This window comes from Anastrepha obliqua, chromosome 1 (genome assembly GCF_027943255.1).
Source record: "Anastrepha obliqua isolate idAnaObli1 chromosome 1, idAnaObli1_1.0, whole genome shotgun sequence".
NCBI lineage: Eukaryota > Metazoa > Arthropoda > Insecta > Diptera > Tephritidae > Anastrepha > Anastrepha obliqua.
Genome location: NC_072892.1, coordinates 107,154,761 through 107,176,143, shown reverse-complemented (window position 1 = coordinate 107,176,143; position 21,383 = coordinate 107,154,761). Strand labels below are relative to the sequence as shown.

The window sequence follows — 21,383 nt, the reverse complement described above, 5'->3', positions numbered from 1 at the left end:
GCTGTGTGTTTTTTTGAAGCGCAGCGCATAAGATGGCTAGTTCATGTTACCTGTCTACCTGCTGACTATGCCGTGAAGAAAGCCATGACAGGAAAGCTAATGGCCGTAAAGGTCACAGGCAGACCGAGGAGCCGATGGATAGACGCAGTGAAAACGATCTCAAATAATTGGGAATACGCAACTACGAAGTAAAAGCTCAAGATCGACTGGTTTGGAGGAGCATTATGAAGGAAGCTTAGACGCACCCCGCGGTGTAGTGCTGTGAAAGAAAAAGAAGAGCGTATGTAAGGAGTACGATACCCTAAGAGCTGCTGAATGGGGCAGCAAATCTTTTTATATACCGAAAGCATGAAAAAATTTAAATGATTTTCTATTCTACTAAGCTATTCTGCATTCAATTTATTTCTTCCCCTTTTTTTAAATTGCAATTCGTATTGTATTTGCATTACGCAGGTGATAACCCTAATTGCTTTTCTAGTATTTATATTTTCTTAATATTTCAATTATGTACCTAACATGCATTGCATCATACAAGGTGGCGCAAAATTAATTACCCGGAAGATTTATAATTTTTGTAAAGGGCGTCGTGCGTCAATCATATTTGTAGCTTTTGGGTCAATGATCAGCTGCAGAATACAAACAGACAACCAATGGAGTGCGCAAAAGGCAAAGTTTGGATTTCCATCAATTAAATATTTTTTTATTCGGTAAAAAACAAAATTGGATGTATATGCATATAAACTTTAGCTGACCACTATCAATTCGTGTACCTACAACTTTTTCTCACATATACCCCGTTGAAAAATTTTAAGCACACCATTATTTTATATTTATTAAATTTATTTTGTTTAACTTTGTACAAAATTTTTAAAAGTTTTTCAAAATTTCATTGTAGTTTTCAACTTTTTAGCCAGAGTTGTTAGAATTTCTCTAGGTATGAAGTTTTACAGCCCATTAATCTAACAAGTTCAATTTCTCGTTGCCTTAATTAAGGTTTACTTCTGCTAGAAGAAAATCTACAAATCAACTCTGTGAGCAGTTAATCATAGGTGTTATTCCCATCAATTTTCTATGATTATCAAAAGTAAAAAGAGTGAGAAGCTATACACAACTATTGTGAGGAGGAAATTCATATAGCGAATAACATCGAGAACTTCTTGCGGCAAAAATTAAAAACTGTTTGTGAATGGATGCTAGCTTATCTATATAAATTTTGTATTGACGGATTTAGACGATGGAACCATATGCCTTTATTGAACTTACTAGCGTTGTAGAAGGCGCTTTAGTAACAAATGGATTATTGATATATTTTCTAAACCAAAAATGTAATTTTACTACAATAGTTTGTTTGCTGCATCTATCGTTTCGACTCACAGAAAATTGGAAATGGCATAAAGCAGCTTAGTTGCGCTGTTGTAGTTCAAACACACACATGTATATACACACACATATAAGTAGATAATGCACAACAGTTGACAATAGAATTGGTAAGTGTGCAGTGGCTTGTTTATTGATGTTATTTTAAATTTCCTTCTTCATCTCTCCATTTTTTGGCCTTGGCTAATTTCTCAAATGTTCAAAGCTCCTGCTGTGGTTTTTATGATGCTTGCCACTTTCCTTGTTGTTTTATATGCACTCGTACTTGGCACCCTTGTAACCTTGTAATAATTGCATACACAGTGACATATTACAAATGCCCATCATAGATTTATACGGTAGTATCCTTCGGATTTGCTAGCAAGCTGACGATTCTGCTACTTCTGCACAACCATCATGCGGATCCTCAGCGCTTTGACATTGATAACGACCTTGACTATAATTTTGTGAAAAAGCAAATGACGCGCATTCTACTCTCCGCCACGTGCCACTTGCCACTTTATGCTACTACCATTAACCTTTTGACTCTCAATTGCCTGCAATTAACACAGTTTTATTATTTATTTATTGCCTTTCTCTATTGCAAATTCATGCTTTAGTTATGTTTCATTGTTGCCGACAAGCCGGTAGCATTTGTCAAAGTTAAATTGTGCATTTTTGCTTCGTTGCTAGATTCCTCCTAAACTGGCACACCCGTTGTTCTCAGGCCTATTGAGTAAAATTTCCAGTCATCAGCTTCTAGGAATATTTTAGTACTCTCAAAATAAATTTCATGATTTGAAAATAAATTCCATATTACAAAGACCAATCGAATCATTTAGTAGCTGGTTTCCTCCGAAGTGTCCATCAGGATAGTTGATCCATTTTAAAATTATGCAAAATAATCTCATCTTGTAAAGCGAATTATTAGAGGAATTAGCATCGAAGCGATTTTAACTTTAAGTGGATAAGAATCTTATCTTTCGTGTTATGAAGGTTAGGCTTATGATATAATGTGCCTAGTGGACCACTTTTGGTAAGCACAACTGGCGCTGTGGGATGAACCAAGCGTAATGTTTCTATGCCGTATGATATTTTACACATTCCTCTTCAGGCGAGTTCAATATCTTTTGATCTAGCATTAAATCTAATTATCTCACACTACTGCCCAAAATAATGGTCATAAACAAACCTTTATAAAGGGTCCGTCATATAACTTTACGAAATTAAAAATGCTATAAAAAAGAAACTACTCAATATTTTTCCAAATTGATTTTTTTATTTTGAAGTACAATCTTTCCGGTTAATGATGGAACACAATTTCATTCATATGGCTGCCTCGGCTAGCCATGCACTATCCCATACGATCGGTCCAATTTTTCAACACATTTTCGATTGTATGCGGCTGTATTTCAGCTATGACATCGCGTATGTTGGTCTTCAATGCATCAATTGTTGCTGGTTTGTTGGCATAACACTGGTCTTTGACGGCACCCCAAAGATAATAATCCAACGGCGTCAAATCGCAGTTTCTCTTACTTTTTTCGCAAAGTAACGCACCCATTACGTAACCACGTAACCCATTGCTGTACGTAATGTTCGTACACATTCTGCAACATTACCATGATTTTCAAAGTAATGTCGCAATATTTCCCAGCGTTCTTTGAGCGTATACACAACCATTTTCGTTCAGCCGAAGAATAAAACTAATTTTCTGTCAAATCAGATGACAGCTAAGTGTTACCATTCTTCAAATAATACCGAGTTCAAATCCGTAACGATAGATGGCGGGCCCTGTATATCATCATCAACCATATCACTCAACTCCTGCACACGAAATTTAACTCATCAATAATTGAACGTTAATTTTTTTGGTTTTTTGCATCCGCCTTTGGAACTGTCTTCCACAAAGATGAATATCATTAAAAATACATTACATTTCAAAAGCTGGCTCAAATGCGTTAATGTCTGCTTTCTTTGTGTTAGATTTTTCTATTTTTCTTTCACTTATTAAACAATTTTTTTTTTCATATGCTGCGCTGAAATATAATATATCTAATGGATGTTGTGTTCTATACAAATTCCTTCTAAATATATAAGTATAATTAAGAATATATAGATAAAGAAAAAGGTAGATATATCACTTTTGAATTTTCAATTTTCCGGCTCAGTTTGCTGTTTACTTGAGAGTGAATGAAATTTTAAATTTCCAACAAGATGAATACCGTAATAGAATGTAAAATCGTTGATTTTAAAGTTACTGTTTTGCACTTAATGCACCGTTCATGCCTGAATTGTAAGCGTGGACAGCTGTCGGTACGAGCTCAATTAAAATAAGCAAACAACATGCGATTTAAATAAATTATTTCATAAGTAGGTGGGGAATTACAGACATCTGTGTTGAACGTACGAAATAATAAGAAAATAGCGCGACTCTCTTCAACTCGAACACTTTGCAAATATTCAGTAACTTTTTATGGATTGCTCGACATCTGATACGCTACGAGTACCAAGTATATTAATACAGACATTTTTCTTTTAAAGCTCTACAAATAGCTTTGGTGTTACAGCACTGCTATGTAATGAATAGTTTTTTATGGCATACGTACATACATACATATGTATGCATATATTTTTATTAGTACAATTGGCCACAAATCTTTTGTTAACAAGCAATAAATGAATGAAGCATTTTCATGTGCCGTAACTAACGATGCAGTGCAGCAATGAATCGAAAGCAGGAAGAAGAGCGGTTATACTAAATTCGGTTCGCGCCGAAAAACCCTAAGGAAATAATTGCGTAGTTTGGCTGCAAAAACACACACACACACACAATTTTACGACTTTGTCATAGCTTTTCGGGAGACTACAAATTTCAAAAGGATTCGGCTACTGGGAACAAGGTACGAAAAGCTCACGTCAAGCCTGGCTCCACACTAATCTTCCATACTACTGATCACCAGCTTAGTGATCAAATGTAAGCGCGGACTGCATTTGCGGTGGCCATTACGAGTAGAGCGTAGTTGACTCAAGTGTTACTTAACACAAAGCTTCATAACACAAAGACGCTCTAAAGACCACCATCATGGAAGTGCTGTTCGCAATGAGCAAAGAAGAAGAGGTATACTTGTAAGTTGGTTCCTGCATGTAGGCACCTCAGCTTCCGCCTGAAACAGGTTGTTGCAACAAACGGAAGTTGCATTGAATAATTTTAAACTTATACATGTGTACTTCTTTTTCTTCCTGCCTACAAGGCATGGGTCTCTTTATACGTTTTTACATAAAAGACAACTATTCGTAAGTGAGGAATGCGTTTGTGGGGCGCCAAAAGAGGACTGGGTATATGTCTTTTGCGAAAGCCCGATGTACTTGGACATTAGAAATATTTGATGTGTGGGGACTAGATGGAGTTATGAACAGTATGATATGAGTGGTGCTTAGTTAGGAGTTTGCGTGAATTGGTCGTATGGTTTTTGCTGGGTGAATATGTGAAATGGGGTATTTTTACTCAGGTCACCAGTCCAGAACTGTATGGTAGTAGTTTTGGCAACGAAATCTGACTGGATACCCTCGGAGTTCGCTCCGACTTGTTCGTGAGAACGGCCCCATCGCGAAGTATCGATGTGGTTGTGTTTTAATACCCAAATGCGGATAGAGCATTTTGGCTTGACGTGGAGTTTCACTAATCGGGTGCTGATAACCTTCTAACCCCACTAAGGTGGTTAGCTTGCCCATTCCACACTACCAATGGGTACCGTAAATGCCTCTAATGTCTTAGCGCACTGATCAACGCATTTATCTGATTCAATATGCCTTTGAGCACTGTGGCGTAATACCGACGTCGGCAGATACCCACGTAAAACATACCAGACACTGTACCAAGATGCGTTGAATTATAATTAATTTTGTGTACAAATCTAATAGTTTTATTTGTAAATTCATTATTCCGGCTTTGACTTGAAGGCGCTGTATGTGCTTAAATAAATATAGTAAATATTTTTATATAAATACATATTTTTTGCATTTTTAAGGGCTATTGTATGCCACTGTTAACATAAGCTAATTGAACTTTAATTGATTGACAATTTTATGAACAAATGTTTTTAGTTGCATCTATACAAGCACATGTGCGAACGTAAAGTATTCATTTGCAGAAACATACCTACATCTGTATATATATATGAATATGTGATTATTATTATTATTATTTATTAATATATGACATGAATATATGACATTTGTTTAAAATGTACTTTTGTTTGTTGTATAGCCTAGAGTCGCTTTTTCTAAACAGATATTAAACCTCCCCACAAAGGGTACAGTAAAATAGTAAATTACGCAAAAGTAAAAGCAAATAAAAATAAAGAAGCAACGGGCATAGAAACTCGACTATGTAATTTTTCTACTGTTACTGAATTTTTATAAGTAATAAGTGCTTAGTTTGATTCTGAGGGGTATTCTGGCTTATAGCCAGACAGCCTAAGCCCAAATTTTACACTACATTGGAAACAGCTTGCGAAATTGGGTTGTTGTGATTCAAATTGGACGATTGTTAGCTTCAAAGTCTTAAAAAATCCATTTTGCTTCCAGTATAAATGCGTTGCCAAACAAAGTAAAAGAAGAACAACTTTCTGTAGAACAGCTATTTAGACTTACTCATTCTACTCCATTTTTGAAAGAAGTTTTTCATGACAGAAATGCTTTCACAGGTTGCCAATAACTGCTGAGAAATGACCATTTTTTACTTATTTCAAGTCAGTGGAGTATTACATCCTTACAGACTAAGATTAGAATTCAGATAGCATGTATAATTTATACTAAAAATAAATCATTTTAAAGGAAGTTTCGAATGACTCGACCACATAGTTTTTGAAAAAATCTCTGTGCAATGAAATATGCAAAAAGTTATGTTTTGTCAATAAGTTATTGTATTCTAAAAAGAATGGAGTGATAGGTTCATTTAAAGCATAATTGGTTCGATGTAAATTTATATAAAACAAATTATTATGCCGCAAGTATTTTAGAGGAACATTAAAAGAAATACGAATGTCGTTTGAAAAAACGTGCAAAAATAAAAACTAACTATTTTTTTTTTATTTTCCGATATAGTCACCTTTTAGGCTTATACACTTCGTCCAACGCTATCCTATTCCTTTCGAATTATAGGAGGTGCCAAATACTTTCGAGTAATATTTTATGCAAAAGTAAAAGGGACTTCAGCGGTCGCTGCAGCCGAATGGGTTGGTGCGAGTCTGTCATGTGGTAGTGCCGGGTTCGAAATAGCGGTTGCAAACCTCCGAGTGCTTTCCTGCCATGAAAAGGCTTCTCACAAAAAACCTAGTGCCGTTCTATAGGTGTCTCTATTTGTGGGATCAAGACGTACACCACAAAGTGGAGAAGTGTAACTGAAGCACTTATCCAGGGACATGGAATAGATAGAGTAAGTATGATGGGAAACGTGGTATTTTGTATTGATTCCGAACGCAAAACGAGTAATATTATTAAACAGTACATTGCGCTCGTATTTGCACGTTTAATCACAATAAGGAAACATTTCACAACCATACAATAATGAGCGCAGAACATATCTGTGCTTTAACGCTTAAAATACGAATGAAGTATGAAGTCCGTTGAGGTGTGAAGTCCAGAGCATGCGAAGTATTCCGTGCAGTTAATGGAAAACAAAATTTATTCCCTAATTATGATATATCATATCCGGCTTTATACGATTTTAAATTAAACATCGAGTTCTATTTGTATGCGACGAATAAACAATTCCAACTATGCCGGCATTACGAAAGCAATTCGTGACCAAAAACCAGCTCTAATCCGAAAAGTAAGCACTAAGAGCTAAGACTAATAGACTAACATAAGATTAAGCAAACCACGCAAAAATTTACTTGTACTTAATTATGCACGGTCACTAAGATTTAAAGCAATTTGAACTTAATTAGAAGAAAGTGGAATGAATTGCCGTCGCACGTATCGCACGTATAAAAACTTTAGATTATTTCACTAAATTCCAAAATGAGGGGACATAATGCGGACCAACTTAAGCGTAGCGCCAGCGATAATTATTAGATAAGAAATGTAAATAATAATTTCCATATGTTATTAGCGATCCCCTTTGGTGTTATTGTGTCAAATCTTCTGTATAAAACATAGCTGTTATTTAGAGACAAATAAAGCTGGGAACAAATTTTATGTATCTATATGCAAAAGCGGTCACATAGAGGTCTCATCTCAAGGCCACCTTGTTATCAAGGTACAATTTGTCTACCAAATTATGTTGAGTTTGATGAAGTGGATTCAAAGATCTATTAAGGATGATAAATTACAAGGTTTGACCATACAAATAGTCACTTCGGCTACCACGTCATCAGGGACTCTGCAGCAGAATATGCATTTTTTTATAATTTTAGCCAGCGATGCCACACCGGAAGAAACATTAATCGGGTAATTTTTAACAAAAATTGAGAATTTTGCAGTTTTCACACCACCACACCAGTGCAATAAAAATGAGCACAATCAGTATAAATTACATAAATAAGCAAAAATTCAAGAATTAAGATGTAAATGAAATTATCAAACATTGAAAGACAAAACGAATGATAGCGAAAACCTTAATTAGAGATATATACAAAATTTTGCCATATTTGAATATGAGGAAAAAGTGGGTAACAAAACCAAATTTGTAAAACACCAAACAAATAAACACAGATAACTTTTAATTTTTTATAGCTTAGAAAAAAAAAATTATTTGTAAAATATTGCAAATTATAGAGCCTTAATCCATAGAGCCTTTGGGGAACCTTCTTCGCCGGAAACATTCGTGCAACATATGTTGCGCTCGAAAGAAAAGTGGATTGCAGCATGCAACGCCCGAGACTATGAAAGAGATGAGAAAGTTTCGCATCTAGTCATCTATGGTTCAGACGGAAGTGAAGTAATAGGATTTTTGGGTTGATTTTTTCTTATGTCACTAACACAATCTCAACTTTGTCGTAAACAAACCGCAGTCACACCCCCTGTTACGTCAGCAAATCAGCTGATTCCTTCAAAATCGCTGAGAGCCGATATCTTTCATATTTTTGAAAATTGCCGTTATATGCCATATTCTTTATATGTCCCGTCCCTTAGTTAGCGGCGGTATAAACGGGTAAGTACTATATGAATTAAGCTTAAAATTTTCATTTGAAATTTATTAAAGGAAACCAGATAAACGAAGGCGGTGTAAATTCCGTGAAAATTAGAATTCTGCGAATCCGGTCTTTCAATTGCCGGTTCAAATACTAAAAATATGTCCCTCCACCCTCATCTCCTACTTACATACATATTCAGTTGTTAGCCACCGTTGATAGAGAGTTTTATGAGTTTTTAAGTACTCTTGCACGTTCGCGTAATCAGGACAGGTATGGGGACATACACTTCATGCATGTATTGACCAGATAAGATAATCAGTCGTTCACTAACTAAAAACACGCGAGCATACGCACATACGTACGTACGTATGAATCGTGACCGACCGATGGTGGCAATAATTTAATAATATTTTTATAACTGTTTTTTATTGATTTGTAATGAGAACATTTGCTGGTTAATAAACGCTGGAATCATCCATAGAGCTCCTATAAGCCGGGCACGGTTCCTTATCAGCTCTTGCCTCTGTGTCGGTAGATTTTCATTAAGTAAATTCAGGTATGCGCTAGTGCCAATGGACGGACGAACGCGCGTACAATAAATGCCGGATGTGAGAAGTATGTATTAAACAAAATGTTAGTTTAATCTGCGCATTCCGCGTGTAATAAAAACTAAGTACCAACAACAAAAGCGTAACACCAAAAATAATAACAACTCCTAAACAAGTTTAGTGTACTTCGGACGATTGCAGTAATAAATAATATTCGAAAAAAAAAAATTAAGTTGACTAATATGAAACGCACTTGCATACTCTCATTAAAGTGCCACAGCTAAATATCAAAATAAATCTAGTAATTGTATACAATGCAGTTATTGGCTTTTGTGTACTTGAAAGTTTATTGCTCTGAATTTGATATGCCTACACAAGGGCGTGCGCGCGAATTCGCTTTAGCCCACTTTAAGGGGGAAGAAAGAGTTCGTCAAAGCGACATCGTAAATGTACTTTGAAACAGAGGAATCGATTACTTTTACTTTCTCTTTGAAAAAAGAGTCCAAGTGGTCAAGTACTTAGAAGTCAAGATGTACAGAATGCAGAGCTGTGGTCAACACCAGACTTTGAAGCAATCAGCTGATTTGCTTACGTCATAGAGGTTATGACGGTGGTTTGTTTATGAAACGAGTGAGATTTTGTTAGTGATACAAGAAAAAAATTAACACAAATAATAATTTTGAAATATACAGCACTTCTTTTTATGAACTTAGGAATCCAGTAATTTAAATGTAGGTTTGGAAGATAAAAAGCGAAAGTCAGAGAATTTAAGAATGTTTGCGCTTTAAAAGCTCTCAATATAGGAGTTTGAGGAGCATAACTGTTCATAAGTAAACATGTATGTGTGGTTAATATAAGATAAGAGCATTAATAATAGAAACAAGCTAGCGCCCATCAGAAAGTGCGTGACGTCATATTGGTGCAGTTACGTGAGAGAGATGTGAAAATGCGTACAAGAATGCAAGAAAAAAAAAATAAATTACACAAACAATACACGAATAAATTGCACAAGTGCGACGTCATACACAGAGTGATTCTGTCAAATTCGCTGAGAGCGAATTAGCGGTGCCACGATCGGCGTCACCATCGTGAGATAAGTCGCTGGTTAATATGGAAGTTAAGAGAAATGCGACCGAAAAAAATTTTTTTTTTATTTCACTTCCCCAACCCCCAGTACCAAAGGCATCTTCAGATTCTTTAATTAACAGTAGGATCATTAATGCATTTCTTAAAGAAAATCAATTTAAATCTATCCAAGGCTGGAATATGGTCATGCATATGTGCAAGTAGATAGAGTTATATATAAGTATGTACACATATACATATATAAGGTTGCGCAAAATTAGTCACTCCATTTTGTTTTTGCATAACTTTTTTACTAAATTGAAAAACATGATTTTGAGTGATGAAAATATTTATTTGGGTCTTTGCGCGCTCTATTGTTTGTCTGCTTAGCAAGTGTCAAATATGATTGCCGTATGACGCCATTTGCAAAAATTATAAATCTTCCGATACGGAGATTAATTTTGCGCCCCTTATACCTACATTTGTGCTCACATAATTAAGTCACTTTATCTTTACATAATTTTTTGCGCAATTTTTTTCGTAAATTTTTCTTTATATAATAAAAACCTTATAAATCAAAGTATAAAACTCACAAAAATTTTAATAAATTAAACAAATAGTCATATAGTTTTTCAACTTTCTAATCAGAATCTTTAAAAACGTTCTGAATATTGCAATTGTATAACTCATTCATTCACGTTGATTTTTTAAATTTGGTTTTTTTCGCTTACGATGCTGAGAATTTTTCTACATATAAAGCACATGCTCGGAAGTATTTTTGGAAATACGCTATATACTTCTTTGGCACACTTGATTGGAGGGTGTGGTTGAACGAGTAAGAAAATATTAAATTTGTTTTCTAATTTGGTGCGAAGTTCTTTGGAGAAAAATTTACAAAGCAAAAAATAAATAAAAATTAAATAAAATTATAGAAGGAGACTTTAAATTCCTCAGTCCTGAAAATATTGTAGACTGAACCGAGAAAAGGGCATTTTTGCTTTTGAGGAAAATACCACTCATTTCCCGGAAGAACATCATAACTTAAAAATCACTAAAAATGGATTCAAAGTTTTCGGTTTACTATGCCACCCGAAGTAAGAAGAAAGACACATTTTCATCTAATAAATTAATGTTAATAGATATTGTGCTTTATGCTTTTTTACCCCACATTAAAGAAGAGGTGGTGGTCATTTTTACTTACTTATATTATAAAATTAATACTTCTTGGATTATGACATTTTCGCAGCAAATGAGTATTTTGTTAATATGTATTTTTTTTTGTTTTATTTTGAACGATATTAATGAGAACAAAATTATAAAGAAAAATTAATCAATAATGGTGTATGACTACCATGCGAAATTCAGAGAGAATGTAGGTTCGAATCTCGGTGAAAGACCAAAATGATGAAAAAGTTTTTTCTAATAGCGGTCGCCCCTCGGCAGGCAATGGCAAACCTCCGAGTGTATTTCTGCCATGAAAAAGCTACTCATAAAAAATATCTGCCGTTCGGAGTCAGCTTGAAATTATAGCTCCCTCCATTTGTGGAACAAAATCAAGACGCACACCACAAATAGAAGGAGGAGCTTGGCCAAACACCCCAAAGGGGTGTACGTGCATATATATATATATATATGTATATATATATAACATAACACATTAAAACTTCGAAAAATTGGGAAAGCCCACCCCTGTATTTGAGCAGCCCCATAAGCAAAACTTTTTTTTATCTTTCTAAAAATCGACGCAATGTTCTTACTATAACTTGATTATTTTTTATCCAATTTTCAGAAATAATATATCATTATTCTAGTCTTGAGGACGTTCTATTACGTCTTTTTGAGCTTCGAAGTCGTTTTCACATAACTGAATCAGTTATGCATAGTTCTATCGCCCTAAGATAGCCTTCGTATTTCAATAACTTCAAGTACTTTAAAATTATTAAAAATCAAAAATCAAACAATTTTCTATGGTGCCGAAATCTTCTCAACGTATAACATAAGTAGGCTTTAAATAAGGTAGCGAGTTTTTCAAAAAAACTAACCCGGTCTATTGTACATATTTTCATTTTTTTTTAATTCAGAAATTCTTTATTGAATTACTCGCATTCCGAGAAATCAAATTACAGATTTTTACACTGACTAAAATTTTCAGAGTACTTCAAGAAATATTTGCCCTTCATACATTTTTTCTTGTTCTTATCCCACAAAAATTTAAAATTAGCTCACAACTGAATGGAATAAACAAAAACAGCAAACAAATTACTTGGTGTGACATCTCACCTTGGAAACGAGCATAAATTTAAAATTTTTTGATCTATACTTTACGAGATATCGATTTCTACAGGTATCTACCGAGAAAATAATGAATTTTTCCCCCCAAACTAATATAAAGTTGAAGTAAGTATTCAAAAGTACAATTTCAAGATCACTGTTGATGTTTGAATCAAAAATATGACTGTTGTCATTCGTCAATAAAGTTCGGTGCTTGGCATTTTTAGTTTTTTTATTTTTTGTTAATAATTAAAAACTCAGTAAATATGACTTCATTTTGATTTTTAATTTGCTGTTAAGTGCATGATAATTATTTCATTAGTTTTATTGTCAATATTTATCATTAACTGCTTTAAGTTTTCGTGGAAATAGTCGTTCTAAAAAATTTATGAATCAGCTAAGTGTAATTTGTTTTGCTTATTAAGATATTCGCAGTATATTGCACAATGTACGCATATATACATATATATAAATAGATTTAAAATGAAAATAACAAAAATTGCAACCAAAACAAAAAACACAAATCACAAAAATAGTCAATAACTTTTTTACAGTTGTAAAATTAATGACTGTAGCTCTTGGAAAACACTAAAGTCTGTTTTAGTGCTCTTTTCATTTTCAATTTGCCGTAAATTACAATTTGATGTCTTTGCGTTTGTACTCGTATTTACCTGTACATGTGTAGGTATTTTTAGCATGAAAAGGTTTGTTTTGTCGAGCTATTTAATATTAGTAAACCCCCTACGGTGTATGGAGAAATACTTCCGCACCCACCCACCGATTTTCATTATCAATCAATTGAATGCGGTTAGATATGCAAATATATTTTTACACTTGCGTTTATTTTCTCTAAACATCGTTATACTCATATATGGAGAAATGATTGTTGAAAATACGGCACGAGCAGTAGACGAAAATTCGAATTTTCAATACAATTTTCAATTGAATCAAGGTCTTATCCGCTCGATAATAAATTTACATAGGATTGAGGCATTAAGGCACCTAGACACGTTCAAATCGGCTTGAAATTTTGTATAAATTCGTTTATCTTTTTTAATAGTATGCGCATATGAGGTCGTAAAGATAAGTACCAACACACACGTACACATCCTGCAGCCAACTCATTTCGAACTATTTCAAAAGTGGTTTAATCCTGTTGAAATACTAAATAAGGAGATTTTGAGGATTTCATTTAAAATAACGATTCATATTTAAGCTAAGTGTTCTTTTTTAGAATAATAATACTATAGGCGTTAGTTAACGCATGAATTTACTATGCTGTGCAAGATTTTTGTGCAGCAAGGAATATTTGTTACTGGCTGCTGAGAGAGGAACGCATTGAGAGAAATTAACGCCTTACTAGAACGCGAATCAGCGTTCTCACATGTCTCCTAAACCCAAGATTTTTTTGAAAATTAAGGAAAATATATGGGGCATAATGATTTCAAGATACCTAAAAATTTCTTTAAAAATTTAAATTAGTACAGAAAAATACTATTTTCATTCTCTGGCAAAGGCTAGACGCTGGATCTCCCAAATATATTTGAAAAACCGTATGTAAATATATTATTATGTAAGTAAAAATGATGGAAAAAATACATTTTTTTTTCCTTGATGCTACAAATTTCTGCTATGGTAAAAACAAAAATAGGTATCTATTTTTTAGGGTTTTTATTTAATTTATCCGACCGAAATTTCAAAAATTAAAAACAAAAACAATTATATTTAGCTCTTGTCTTAAGTTTGGTATAATTTTTTGTACATTTGCGAAGATAAAGTTTAAAGGAGTTTAGATATTATCGATCTGTAAACATTTTGCACCAAATTTACGGAAAAGTGCAAAAGTGCATTTTCCCTAAAGGAAATGAACAGTCAAAGCATTGGTCATTTTTTCCCCCGTGGAACCAGCTTAGAGGTGACTATCATTCGGTAGTTTCTGAGTTCGAAACACTAAATGATAGAACTAGTTTTTTCTAATAGCGGTCCCTCCTCAACAATGGCAAATCTCCGAGTGTATTTCTACCATGAAACAGCTCCTAAAATTTATAGCGTACGCCTGGATGTTGTCCTTCAACTACTGAGTCTCACCTGCTGTGAGTAAAATCATTGCCAATAATTTGATGTTTCATGCCCACAGTGTATTCCAAACCGAGACCAACTGAATGGTAGTTACACAGATATCCACTAAACTACGGCGGTTGGATTTAGCTCAGTGCACTCTGGGGTGCTTTGATTAATCTACAAAATGCATATAAATAAATTAATTTGCATTTACGTGACACTGGACCTCTATTTACGTACCCGCCTTGTTGATCGTTTCTTTTTCAAATCGAATCTACCAGAAATCCCTTCTGAGAATTTCCATAATATGCCTACTTCTTGCAAATCAGCGCACTCCTCTCCCTCACATTCATCTACCTATTTAATTGCCAATATCCTATACTCGATCAAGAATGAGGATCAAAGTTATATATGAAGATATTTATGCATAACTATTAATGCAACAAATGTTAGCAAAAACCAGAAAATTCAGGCTATGCAAATCTTATATGTATGCACTATCTATATACAATATTATTTCAACCCTCACTTTTCTCGCAACAAATAACCTAAGGACTACCACAAAACTATCTAGTTGTCTTACCCTTGACATTAGACGATCCGCGCCGGTACCTTCATCATCCTTAAATTTAATATCCTTATCGTAATTTGGTACCAAATTCTTAAATTTAGGCGAATCACGTTTGATGGCGCCCTCATTGAGACCGGAGGCACCCAACGTTCGCTCGGACATATTCGGCACATGTTGCTTGAAAACTAGTGGCATAAGTTTGCGACCTTTTCGAGGCCCACCAATACCCCGCCCCGGACCGCAGCCCTCTGCAACAGAAAATAGAGTACAAAGCAGCAGCAAAGTACACAGACGACGCATTGTAAGTCGGCGGCTTTGCGCAATAGCGCCACCAATCTGTGGTTGGGTGCCGTTGCTGGCAATAGGATTTTGAGCGGCGGGATCTTGCAGCGCTGGTGTTGTATTGGCGAGCATAATGTGGCACTCGGTAGATGGAACTAGAGATGCAGGGGAATTCGTGAAGGTTGTGTTGGGGGTGGTGGGGTTAACAAAGCTGGTGTCAGAGACGTCCTTGTTAGCCTCCCGGCTGCGCTTCTTTCTTTCTGGCACTTTTTTACAAATCTTACAGCAATTTGAGGTGCTGGGTATTTGTATACGTTGCTCCGGCATAAAATTTAACTGTATTAAAGCGGGACGATACATTTTAAATTTAATCTGTTTTTAATTTTTTTTTTGTTTTGTGTGTTTATATTCTCTCCTTTACAAGGCGTACTTGTTCGGCAAATTCTTTTTTTTTTACTTCAATTATTTTTTTTGGCGCTTTCATATATTTTGAGAATTCTCACATTTTTTCATATCACCATTTTTTTTTTTGCATTATTTCACCAAATACTGCATTCAAGTACATTTACTAACATTTGCTTTTGACAAAAACAATTTTAATAATGATTTGCCAAATTTAGTGAATTAATTAAATTTTTTACACTTTTATTTTCGTCCCCCACTTCTCACATTTTTTGTTTGCAAATTGACTTTGCTTGAACGTACGTGCATACGTTTGTATGGGTTTTTGGACACTAATTAGCTGCGATTTGTGACTTTTACACTTTCGCATACGCATTCGCATTCGGTGTGTACGAAAGCGGCTAACAAACTATCGCATCTGTGCTATTAACTTCAACTGTGGCCGGTACTCGCACACTGATTGACAAATGACATTTTAGCGCTGTATCGACGAGGTTGCTGTCCAGAACTCGGTCGACAGTCCGCTGCTGCTGCTGCTGCCCCGATTACATACTTTCCTTCGTACTTGTCGCGTTCATCCCGGTAGAGTTCACTTCGTTCCCAAGCACTACTACATGCATATAAAAAACAAACACCAGCGGTAGCAGCGTACACTGCTCGCCTGCCTTACTGCTCAAAAGAAATTCATTTTCATACTTCTGTGCTGCGCAGGGAGTGATGAATTGTAGCAGCTAGCGCAAGCAGGTAACCAACAGACACTGATAAAATGAACCTCAAGCCATGTCGCACACACTCACGCCCTTACATACATTAAGTGAAAGAAATGCCAACCACTATCATGGGCGCGCAGCTCATGTATATAAATACCCACTCGCTCTTGTATACGAGCATGCATTTAAACAAACACACACGCACTTGTATATCCACTCATAGCATAGTTTGGCCGTGCCGTCTCATTGGACTCTTTTCGGCGCTGTTCAAGTGCGCATTCATCTATTAACGATGTTGTCGTCCAGGTTTTCGGCCATCAGCAAAGTACCTCGATATTTGGGCTCCTTGACGCATGCGCGTAAAAGAGATGAATAGTGTGAATGGCAGAGAATCGTACATATGTATAGTAAAGGGAACCAATTGAGACACATACACTTATGCAAAAACATTTACCAATGCAAATGTTAGTCTACATGTGCGCATGTGTAACTGTATTTGTATGAGTATATGTATGTGTAGGAGTACGCTTATATAAACCACAAGTGAAATTGAACCAGAGCCAGCCTTAAGCCCAATTGGAGTTGCTGCGCTTTGATTTTTTTCACCTGCATGATATGCTGTGCGCGCATGCCGGCTTCTTAGCACTCAACTTCTTACAAATATTAATGAGGTTTAATGGAAATTATTGCAAAGTTGCTCGAAATGCAGCCAGACAAGTTTTTGAGAAAAGTACATACTTACATATTTTTAAAATTTTTTTGGTGAAAAGTAGCAGTATAAATTTTTAGGGATGCCACAAAGAGGCTAAAACTATTTATATAACTGCTTAGATATAGTATATGCTTGAATGTATATGAACATATGTATATATTATACATATTTTATTTATGCATTGTAAGTAGACGCCACATCAATATAATTCCTTATTTAAAATTATCAGTCAGCACAGAAGATTTTTTAAGTTCGATTCATATAAACAGATAGCTGGATAGAAGCCTAGATAAGCGAGTTCTGAAGGAGTTTTTTTCGCTTAGGGAAATTTTTCACTTACTTCTGTTTCTCGCATACGAAGGTCGTGAGAGAATCGACCTTTCTCACAAATATATTCCTCGCTTATCTAGCGTAGACTGAAGGGAATTTTATTATTATTATTAGAAGGCCATTACGCACTGCGACCAGAGCTGATCTATTGTGAAAGGCCTATTTTGTAACCCTTAGGCTTCTTAAAAATTTTAGCACAATTTTCGGTTTGTTGTTCCAAAGATTGCATGGAGATACTACGATACCACCAAGGTGATGAAGTCTCTGTCTGCTCAACGCAGGACATTCACAAAGCACATGTTCTGAGCTTTCTATGTCCATTTCGCAAAAGCGGCAGACATTTGTCTCAGATAGACCAATATTATTTAGATGATACCTCAGGCTGCAGTGGCCTGTAAGATATCCTGTTAAAAGACGCAGATCTACTCTGTTTAGTGAGAGAAGTTTGTCAGATATTCCTTTCTTGGGACTTAAGAATAGTTTGGCTTGACGCTGACCGGCACAGTTTAGCCAGTGTGCGGCAAGAAACAACAATTTTTTTTATATGTCCCCTCAAAGTTTACAATTCTCATATAAAATGAGAATTGTAAACTTTGAGGGGACATATAAAAAAAATTGTTAAAATACGGATCATTTTATTTTCCATAGCCTATCCGAAAAATACTATGAGGGATACATTTTTTTCAATTTGTTGCACTGTGTTATCAGCCATAGTTCATTTGCTGATAATATCATGATGAAGGAAGCGAAAAGGAAGTTATTCAGATTCTGGCTATTAATTTTGGTTTTTAAATTCATACTAAACCTTTGCAATAAAACAATTATAACTTACTCTATCTTTTTATTCATTATATTTCGTTAGAGAATTAAGAATTTTCTTGCTATATTGCACGTTTTAAGAATCATCGATTTTTGAATTTTGTGATAAATATTAGGGTATATTTCTAAATGTTTCAGATTGGGTATAAATGTTTTGTGTAAAATACCAAAGTTATTATTATTTCCTATTATTATTGAATAGATACATCAAAATGCTTATATCTTAAGGAGCTTACGAGTCTGTAACACAAATAATACGACAATAATATATTAATTATAATAATAGAGGTATTGCGCACATTTACTTGAGTTGTGTTTTTACACATCCTTCAAATTGTCTATAGCCGCTTACATGTAAATAAACAAACCCAAGTAAATGTGGTATTAAGCTGCGAATTCATATAAAATGAGAATTGTAAACTTTGAGGGGACATATAAAAAAAATTGTTAAAATACGGATCATTTTATTTTCCATAGCCTATCCGAAAAATACTATGAGGGATACATTTTTTTCAATTTGTTGCACTGTGTTATCAGCCATAGTTCATTTGCTGATAATATCATGATGAAGGAAGCGAAAAGGAAGTTATTCAGATTCTGGCTATTAATTTTGGTTTTTAAATTCATACTAAACCTTTGCAATAAAACAATTATAACTTACTCTATCTTTTTATTCATTATATTTCGTTAGAGAATTAAGAATTTTCTTGCTATATTGCACGTTTTAAGAATCATCGATTTTTGAATTTTGTGATAAATATTAGGGTATATTTCTAAATGTTTCAGATTGGGTATAAATGTTTTGTGTAAAATACCAAAGTTATTATTATTTCCTATTATTATTGAATAGATACATCAAAATGCTTATATCTTAAGGAGCTTACGAGTCTGTAACACAAATAATACGACAATAATATATTAATTATAATAATAGAGGTATTGCGCACATTTACTTGAGTTGTGTTTTTACACATCCTTCAAATTGTCTATAGCCGCTTACATGTAAATAAACAAACCCAAGTAAATGTGGTATTAAGCTGCGATGGTTCAGAAAATAATGAAAGCATACATACCATATGTAAAGGGTGAACAATTTAGAGATATCGGATTTTAAATTTTTTTAAACGACAATTTTAATTGATTAGGCAATCTTTATTATTTTTGTGTTGAACCATTCACGAAATTTGATGTTGACCGCAACTGCGCCGTAAATCGGTCATCCGTAAACAAAAATTTTAAATGTCTCGCTGGAGGACTTCGGGCGGTATCTCATGAATAACTTTCGTAATGTTGCCTTTCAATGCCCCAATCGAAGCTTGTTTATCCACAAGGCATTTAGACTTAGCATAATTCTAAACATAAAAAACAAAAAAAGTCCAAAGGTGTGATATCACACGATCTTGGTGGCCAATCCATTGGTCCGAGACGAGCGAGAAATTGCTCACCGCAGCGACGACGCAGCAAATCCATTGTTGCACGGACTGTATGACAAGTAGCGCAGTCTTGTTGGAACCAAATGTTGTGGAGATCACGGGATTCAATTTCCGACATCAAAAAGTCTGTTACATTAGCGCCAGCCTCGTTTTTGAAGAAATATAGCCCGATGATTCTACAATATCTGCTCATAGGCCGCACCAAACGATTGTTTTCAATGGATGTAATGGTTGTTCTTGAATGGCTTCGGGTTGCTTTTCAACTCAAATTTGCTTATTGACGTAAGCCTAAGATGGGCCTCATCGCTGTACACCATAAGGTGGCCTGAACGCGCGATTAACACTTTTCACAGAGCGTCGATTTTCGTAATAGAATTGTGCGATTCATAAACACTGTTGAAGTGTAAGCCTTTCCATGATGAAATGTCAATGAATACTGAAAAAAATGATTTATTTTCATATCAAAAAAACGCTATTGGAAAAAGTACCTCCAATCTGGTCATCCTTTACTTACACGTATATTTATATGTTTCAAAACCTCATAAACCGAATGTATTGAGTGCTTTTTTGTAAACATATTACAAAAAGAGTATTGAGAGGCAACTATGATTAGTAAAGCTTTTCTTAAATTAAATGTACAGATTCGAAAATAAAAGCAGTGTGAAAATATTTGTTAGGTATTTATGTAATTACCGATTTCCAGTTATGTGTCGCATAAATTTGTATGCAAACGTCTGGTCGAAATCACAGAAAGAATTCAATTTTTATATGGCAATAGGGGATAACGGTTACTTTCAGACTCCAACCGCTGCCATTAATGTGTAACTGTGGAATTTATGTGTGTTAAAAATAATGATTTTTCACAAACCAAAAAAAATTAAAATCATAATTAGCCACTTTGCCATCATCAAAAGATGAATTTTTATGAGCACAAAATACTGCAGCTGCCTACCATCATCACTACGACTACAACTCCAATGAACACCAACAACACCGCCATCGATCGAACGATCAATGCGCAACAACAGATACATATAAAGTATGAATTAAATCGATAGTATAGTATATGTGTGTATGCGCGTGCGTATGTGTGAATATGAGCCCATTTGTCCAGGGCATGTCTGCCCATTTGTTGGTGTTTGTGCTGATGCTACCGTTGTAACTGTGTGCGTACATCAATTCGTGGCAAAGTGTTGGAGTGAAGGGGCGGAGCTGCTGTAGGAGCATATTTGTGAATGGAAATAAGAATGAATTCACATGAGAGACAATATAATAAGAAGTAAAACGAGAAAATAAAATTAAAATCTGAAAAAAAAAACAACAACAAAAAAAATAGATACGACATCAAGGTACCGCGAGAGCAGCATGGATGCTGCAGTTAAAATCGCATTCGATGCCACGAAACTTTATACGAGCCAAAGATAAATGGAAGCGCATACGCTTTAGATGTTTCGTTTTTGTTTGCATTGTTGTTGGTGCTGTTGAAATTGGCGGCATGGCATAAGAGTGCCCACTGCACACTATACATACATACATACACATTCATATGTATGTATGCATGTAGGTATTTTGGGCTCTTACTGGTACACTTTGTGGTTAATGTTCAACACCGCAAAGTACCTAAAAATATTTCATGCATTCGCTGTGGCATGAGGAGTGAACCATTTTAATTTAACATTAC

General features: G+C 34.9%; 1 protein-coding gene across 1 annotated transcript in view; it reads right to left on the bottom strand.

Annotated features, from left to right (window-relative positions):
- LOC129235455 (protein hedgehog) overlaps window positions 1-16,184 on the bottom strand; it is a 55,227-nt gene extending 39,043 nt beyond the window's left edge. The window contains exon 1 of the mRNA XM_054869307.1: window positions 15,027-16,184. Coding sequence (XP_054725282.1) covers window positions 15,027-15,656 — 630 coding nt within the window. The 5' untranslated portion in view covers window positions 15,657-16,184. The remainder of the gene's footprint in view (window positions 1-15,026) is intronic.
- Window positions 16,185-21,383: the final 5,199 nt, after the last annotated feature.